The 7647-nt window shown below is 47.1% G+C and overlaps 1 protein-coding gene across 1 annotated transcript; it reads left to right on the forward strand.

Moving 5' to 3' along the window:
- Positions 1 to 288: 288 nt before the first annotated feature.
- On the forward strand, positions 289 to 7200 carry Smim23 (small integral membrane protein 23). Its single transcript, XM_005334159.3, has 4 exons — positions 289 to 378; positions 6452 to 6503; positions 6680 to 6747; positions 6982 to 7200. Exons 1-4 carry the CDS (start codon positions 289 to 291, stop codon positions 7198 to 7200), a joined length of 429 nt encoding a protein of 142 aa, XP_005334216.1.
- The last annotated feature ends 447 nt before the right edge of the window (positions 7201 to 7647 follow it).

Consider the following 7647-nt stretch of genomic DNA (forward strand, 5'->3'; position numbering starts at 1 on the left):
CATCTTTATTTTATTTTTATGTGTTGCTGAGGATGGAACCCAGAGCCCTGCACATGCCAGATGAGCACGCTACTTCTTGAGCCACATCCCCAGCCCTGTTTTCTGCATTTATATGGGTAAAAAAAAAAAAGTGAGGAAAGGGGCTCAGGGTGGTGGGAAGGTGGGGCTTGCCTGTCCCCTACCTTCTGTGACATCAGAACTCATGCTTGAGAGATGCCTGGTGACCAGAGGTGGGGGAGGGGCCCACCTGCCTGTCCCAGGTCCATCCAGACAGAGTGAGCTGAGGACATGGCAACCCAACAGATGGAGAGCATGGGGCAGGTGGCTGGCGAGCTTCTAGAGGCGAGAAGGGGCGGCCACTGTGAGGACAAGAAGCAGGTGAGGCGGCCAGGGCACGCTGTCTTCTTCCTGTCTGAGCTCCCTCTGCCAGACCCTTATGGCCTCAAGAAGAACCCGTCCTCACCCACCTCACCCTGCACGCCAGTCAGGGGAGTCCCCAAGGGGCCCAGGTGCGTCTTCCCCAAGCCTCATCAGCACCCTCTTCCTAACCCTCCTCAGCAGCAGCAGACCGGGTGTGCCAGGAGGGCCAGGCTTCTGTCTCATGGTCAAGAAGGGTCCCAGGATTCCTAAAATAATCCGTCTGAACACAGAGCTCTGGAGACTTCTCAGGGCTGGGATCCAGCTTCCTGGGTGTTGGGCCAGAATAGAAGACCACCTGCTGGGCACAGCCTGGCGCTCCTCCCCCTCGGTCTCCCCTGACCTCAGTACTCCTGAGAGGCACAGGCCACCCACCTCATTCACAGGGGGGTAAACTGAGGATCAGGAAGGCCCGAAGGCCATGCAGCTGGGACATGTCAGCACTGAAACCAGGTCCATCCGATTCCAGAATCCTGAGCAAGAGGGGCCCTGCCCTGCACGGCCTCCCAGGTGGAGGTCTGGAAGGCTGTAGAGGAGGCTGGGAAGGTCGGCTGTGCTGGCACAATGGAGGCCTGGGCCTCACTCTGAGGACAAGAGGCCATTGAAGGGTCTGAGCAGAGCAGAGGAAGACTGGCCTACATGCTTTCCAAAGATCCTCATTCACTCACTGCCCCTGTTCCAAATGCCTCCTTATGCTAGGCCTCAGCCTCTGATGGGCATGCGGGCTGGCTCCCTGCCCTGCAGCTGCTCCTGCAGAGGGTCCCACAAGTGCCACGCCCAGGAAGCACCCTTTAGGAAAATCACAGACAGTTCTGTGTCTGGGGATTGACATGGTTGTTCCCATCAGGAAGACCCTGAGAAGTCCCACAGGGAAGAAATCCACTAACTGCTGTTTCCCAGGCCACTTCCCAAGCCACACCCCCCCAGAGGCCCTCTCTCCTAATAAAAAGACCACCACGAGCATATTTATATTTCAAACTCGAGTTTTGCAGATGGAGAAATCGGCTTAAAGAGAAGAAATGTTTCCGCTCAGGCCCCAAGACAGCACAAGAAAACAACTGTAGATAAATTCTGGTCCCAATGGGCTCCTTCTTTTCCCTCCTGCTAGCACCAAAGAGAGCCTAGCAGAAGCAAAGCACGCTGGGAAAGAAACCAACCTGGAAAGCACTTTGATAGAGGAGTGGTGGGACAGGGAGAAGTCACCCAGACCACTGAACCACGCCAGTGCACTACAGGATGGGGCAGCTCTCAGTGTCTTCTTGAAGAGTCCAAGGAGAGGAAATATATCACCCCCATCTTTGGTGGCTCGACTTTGGGGCTAGGTGCACACATCTGGCCACCACCATCCAAATCAAGCTGTAGGACATTCCCAGCACCCACAAGGACCTCAGTCCCCCTCACATCCCACACTAGGATTCTAACTTCTGTCATCATAGACAAGTTGTGTGTGGTCTTCATTTTCATGTAGATGAATCGAGAATAGGTGTCTCTTTGCACCTGGCTTCCTTCATCCACAGGAAGGGGGGGGGGTCCTAAAATCCATGGCCCATGGAGGCCAGGGGACCACTGTACATAAAAGGGCTGATGTATCATGAGCAAGTGGAGTCAACTGAAGGAAGTCAAGGTTGGTTCAATATTCAAAAGTCAAGTGACGCAATTTACCGAAGTAAGGGGACCCTTACATCATCTCTCAAATTTGTTTTGGCTGTCCTACATCCTTTGGATTGTTGAATACTTTTAGAGTGGATTTAAAAAAAAAAAACAACATATTCCTAATTCAGTGCTTGTTCGTGTTAAAATTCTCGGAGGACTGGGAATGGAAGAGAGCCCCTCCCTGATACCAGCCCACAATGAAGAACCAACAGCACACTTGATGGAAGGCTTCCACTTTCTTCCCCTTCCCCTCGTTCCTTCACAGGGAACAAGACGAAGATGTTCAGCTTCTCCACTGCTGCTTAATATTTCATCGGTGACTCTAGTCAATGGGGGAAAGTTAACAACCCTTTGAAAGGCTAGAAGGGAAACTTTCTTCATAGACAGCTCAATTTTCCATCTGTGAAATCCTAAACTCTCCAAGAAGAGAGCTATCTGAAGTAAGTCACAAGCTACAAACTCAATTCGATTTCTGTAGAAAAACAACAATTGGGAAGTTAACTCCTTAAGATTTCATTTATAGGAGCATCAGAAACCATGCAATACTTGGGAGGCCTCTACACTCGAAGACAACAAAACATTGTTAGGAGAAAATTAAAGGAAAACCAGGCGAATTCTAGCAGAGGAGGGCTGGTGAGAACCATTTGCAGCACTCTGCTGATGATCATCATTCTTAGGGCATCTGTGTCCAAAGTCCCCTCAGTATTGGTGACAACCAAGCAAGCAAGTTCTGCCACAGGTGTTTGGGAACAGAGTAAGTTGTGTGTTACACATGGGCCAATGGAAAAGTGGGAATCAGAACTTTTCTACTTGGAAGTGACCTTTGGTCTGGGCCATTGGTAAATGCTAAATGATTAAGAGAAAACATGTACTAGCAGTGATTTTTCTCCCCAGTATCATAATGCAAATAACTGGCTCCTGAGTCTGCTTCTCAGAGATTCCTGTGATGTCTGGCTCTTGTTAAAAGGCCTGAAGCTCCAAGGTTCAATGTAAAGACGGAGTGGAGTGCTCACAAGAAGGAAAACATGGTGACTCTGAGAGTGTGTGCCAGGACCACCCTGGGAAGCACGAGTCATAGTGCCTGAAATATTGATAACGGGAAAGCTTCACGTGCACATTCCCTGCATGCAGGTCATCCAGTCACAGAGGATTAAGAACCACATACATTTTTCGTTATCCTGAGTTGACCTAGAATGCCATGGTTGCCAAGCTGTGTCCACTGGGGAACTCAGGTCCATGGCTCCTCACCTGTATGGAGCACTGCACTCAGATGTCCCCACTGGAGTCAGGGTCGCATCAGGGAGGGTTGTTACCATGTGCACCCGTGGAGTGGAAGCCTTTGGGGTTGGAACTGGAAATGTTAGGAGTTAGCCCATCAGAAAAAGAACTCTGTCCTGCTCAAACACATCTTTAACTCTATTTAAGTCTTTCCAGACCATGGTCAAAACCTTGTGGTATCCTTTCAGCCTGGGAACCCCAAGACCCAGCAGGAACCCCTTGTCTACCCTGGGTCTACATCCAGCTCAACCAAGAAGCGCCCCTTCTACTGTGTGGGCTGCTGTGTATTGACACAATTTAATATCAACTTCGAAAAATGCTATCTTTAGTTTGCACAGCTGATGAATGGGATCTTTACCCTTAGGGAAATGATAATTCCGTACTTGTGAAATGGTTACTAATACTTATTTTAAAGGCGCTAGATTCATTTTTGTTAGAAAATTGAAATGTTTATCTGTGTTCTGCTTGGCATAGCATTGATTTTTCTTTCTTTTCAACAATCTGTACTTAATGTGAAATAACCGATGAAGGATATTGTAACTACTTGACCAAAGGATTTTTGTCTGAAACCATATAATACTTCGCCACTAAAATGTGCATTATTCTGGGCTGTTAATTAAAGTTAAAACAAAACCCTAAAAAAAAAAAAGGAAAAGAAAAGGAAGAAAGGAAATCTAATGACAAGATATACCATGTTCATGGATTGGGAGATACAATATTTGAAGACATGCATGCTTACCAAATGTACAGATGCAATGCAGTATCCATCAAAATCCCAAAAGTTTTAAAAATAGAAATTGGAGAAAATGGCTCTAAAATGCACAGAAAATTGCAAAGAATGTAGAATAGCCAAAAATTGTTTAAAAAATAACCAAGTCCAAAAAAGCACAGCATCTGATTTCAAATCTTACTATAAATCAACCGTTATCTAGATAGTGTGAGTTGTATGAGATATAAATCAATGGAACAGGATAGTGACAACATAGGCATTATGGAGAAAATTGTGTCCCCCAAATTCATATGTTAGGAACCTTAACTTCAAAGTGATTATATTTGCAGAAAGACTTTTAAGGAGTAATTAAGCAAGGGAACCTAATACCATAAAACCGATGTCATTATAAGAAGACATTTTTACCTTTATTACCCAGAGGGGGAAATCCTGTGGATACACAATGAGAAGGTGACAGCAAGAAAGCCAAGGAGAGACGACTCCCAACCCTGCCAGGACCTTGACCTGGGTTGACAGCTTCCAGAACTAGGATAAAACGCACTTCTACTGTCAAAGCCATTCAATCTGTGGTATTCTGTATGGCAGCATTAGCAGATGCAGACTCATACTGCTATAGCTCTGATGTCAAGAAATGTTGATCAATGAAACAGAATAGAATTGAGAAAGGGATGGGTGCACATCATATGTGGACAGGTTTTTGACAAAGATGCCAATGTAATGCCAGGAGGAAAAAATTGTCTTTTTAAAGAAACAATTCTAGAACAACTTGATATCTATATGAAAAAAAATCTCAATCCCTATTTCACATTACATACCAAAATTAATTTAAAATGAATCAGATGCCTAAATGAAAAGCTAAAACAATAAAATAATGTCTAAGAAGAAAACAGGAGGAAATCATGACCTTGAAGCAGACAAAGTATTCTAGACTTCACACTAAAAGCATCCCCACAAAAGGAAAACATTTGATGAATTGGAATTGGTCAAAACTGAAACCTTTTGATCTAAAAAAGACACTGGTAAGAAAATAAAAAGACAAACCACAGACTTGGAAAAAATATTCACAAGACAAATACCTATCAAATGACTAATATCCAAAATACATAAAGGACTATTGCCGGTACACAAATAGTCCAATAAAAAAAAATAAATGGACTGGAGACTTTAATAGACACATCACAAAAAAAGATATATAAATTAGGAATCATTAATATAAAAATAGATTAAGATACCACTACACAGCAATAAAAAGCCTAAAATTATGATTGACAGTACCAAGTGTTGACGTGGATACGGAGCAACTAGAACTCTCATGAATTGCTGGCAGAAATATAAAAATGGAAGAAATACCCACAAAACAGTTGAGTGAATTCTTGTAAAACTAGGCATCAATTTACCACAATACCCATTATTTCCATACCTGGCTATTAGCCCAAGAGAAATGAGAACATGTCCACACAAAGGTGTGTGCCTGTATGATCCCAGCACTTTAATCCATGATAGCCCCACACCAGAAGCCACCAAGAGCCCATCAACGGGTGGAGAGATTCCTTGTGCTATATTCATATCACATAAACATTCACCAATAAAACAGAACACACGGAAACAATGGAAGCTTCTCAGAAGCATATTGAGCAAGAGAAACTAAACACAAAGGCATATACCTTGTGATTCCATTTCTACGAAGTTACAGAACAGGCAAAAATGACCATCAGGTGGCAGGGAGAACATGAGTGGCTCCCTCCAGCAGAGTCAGGGTAAGGAGGGAACTGTCTGCAAAGGAGCAAAGGGACCTTCCTAAGATGATGGACGTGTTTCAGATCTTTGGGGCGATAGATAGTCCACAGGTACAGACATCTGTCAGAACTCCTCTACCTATACGTTGAAACCCATATGTACATTTCATTGTCTATAAATTATACTGCGATTAAGTTAATTATTTTTTCTTTGTGGTACTGGGGGACTGAAACTGGGGTGCTCTACCACTGAGCTACATCCCCAGCCTTTTTAACTTTTTGTTTTGAGGCAGTGTCTCGGTAAATCACCAATGTTGGCCACAAACTTGCGATCCTCCTGCCTCAGCCTCTCGAGTGGCTGGGATTACCGGCATGCGCCACGGGGCCTGGCTGGAGTTGATTTCTTTTAAAGATCAATTAAAATAAAAAATTCAAAAGGGACTCAAGGAGAGAGCGCAGAGGTGGGCCTTCCCTTTCGGCAAACTTCTGCTGCGTTTGGGGGTTTGGCAGTAAGCATGGTGACTTGGATAACCAGAAATAAACTTGAGTTCTAGACACTCTCTCATAGGGTGAGACGCCCAGCCCTCTGCCTGCAGGACTCACCTTCCTGACCCTCCCCTTCTCCTCTTGCCCCCAGACGCTGCTGGCCTTGCTGGTCTTGGTGCTGTACCTGACCACAGGAATATCAGGTGAGCCTTTCTGGAACCTGAGAACGGAGGGGTGGGTGGGGTTTCCCCAGGATGAATGTCTGCAGAGGAGCCTCAACTGCATTTTCCTACCTTCCCTTCCCCGAGGAAGACTGATCCGTTATTCCAACCACCCCTCACTTGCTCCTATTAAGAGGTGGCCTTTGTGCCTGTTACAGGAAGAAGCTGGGAGATGTCTGAAAGGATCAGGGAATGTGGCCACCCCCAGCATCCTGTGTCTCCCCAGGTAACAGCTTTAGGAATGTACAGAAGGACTCTGAGATGCGGGATCCTGGAAGTCTTCCCAGAGGGGTGTGGTTGGCAAGCTGGGCTGGGGGGTGTAAACAGGAGCTGGCCAGGTGGGGCAGGCCAGGAGGGGTGCTCCAGGCACAAAGCACAGCATGTGCCAGGGCCCTGGGGAACCCTGGGAAACCAGAAGCTCACGGCGAGATCTCACCGTACAAACCCTGGTGCCTTTCAGGGCTTTTACTATCACCCCATCGACCCTGCTGAAGAGCCCATCAAAGTCCTCAGGAACTGGGTGAAGAAGAATTTGCATGGTTTCTTGGAGACATTGGAGGAAGAAGTGAAGGAGCTGGAGCGGCTGGTGCGAGACCTGGAATCCTGGCTGGACGCTCTCCTGGGAGAGCCGCACCCACACCCGGAGGAGCCCTGCTCCACCCACAAGGCTCCCCTGTGAGCTGGGGCCCTGGAGCCCTGGGGCTGGTGGGAGAGAACAGGGAGGAGGCTGGGCTCTGATGCAGGATCCAGGCAGCACGAGAATAAACTGGTTGGGAAGCCAGGTCTGCTGTCCATGCTCCCGAACGCTGACGGAAGCAGCCCCAGGAGGACACCAGGGCCTGCTTGGGGGGTGGGGGGGTCTTCCCTGGCCCCAGGACTGTGGCCCACGGGAACCAACTTGGGCTTCAGAGCCAGGCCTGGGTCCAAGACACTACCACTTCCTTGAGATGATGCATGAACTTCTTAACCTGTCGGAGACTCGGTTTCATTATTTGCAAAATTTTGCCTGGCAGGGTGGCAGAGGACCTCCAGGGTGTCAGAGGACCTCCAGGGTGTGCCTGGAGCCCGATAAACCATTCTCTCATCCTTCCCCTTCCCCTGGGATGCAGCAGGAGGGCTCTGCTCC

This window comes from Ictidomys tridecemlineatus, chromosome 1 (genome assembly GCF_052094955.1).
Source record: "Ictidomys tridecemlineatus isolate mIctTri1 chromosome 1, mIctTri1.hap1, whole genome shotgun sequence".
Lineage (NCBI taxonomy): Eukaryota > Metazoa > Chordata > Mammalia > Rodentia > Sciuridae > Ictidomys > Ictidomys tridecemlineatus.

What these genes read in the sequence shown, in the direction of transcription:
- Smim23 (XM_005334159.3), top strand. Translation starts at nt 289, where the DNA reads ATGGCAACCCAACAGATGGAGAGCATGGGGCAGGTGGCTGGCGAGCTT. An exon ending in ACTGTGAGGACAAGAAGCAG is followed by an intron (nt 379 to 6,451) that starts GTGAGGCGGCCA and finishes TCTTGCCCCCAG; the next exon opens with ACGCTGCTGGCCTTGCTGGT. An exon ending in AGCATCCTGTGTCTCCCCAG is followed by an intron (nt 6,748 to 6,981) that starts GTAACAGCTTTA and finishes GGTGCCTTTCAG; the next exon opens with GGCTTTTACTATCACCCCAT.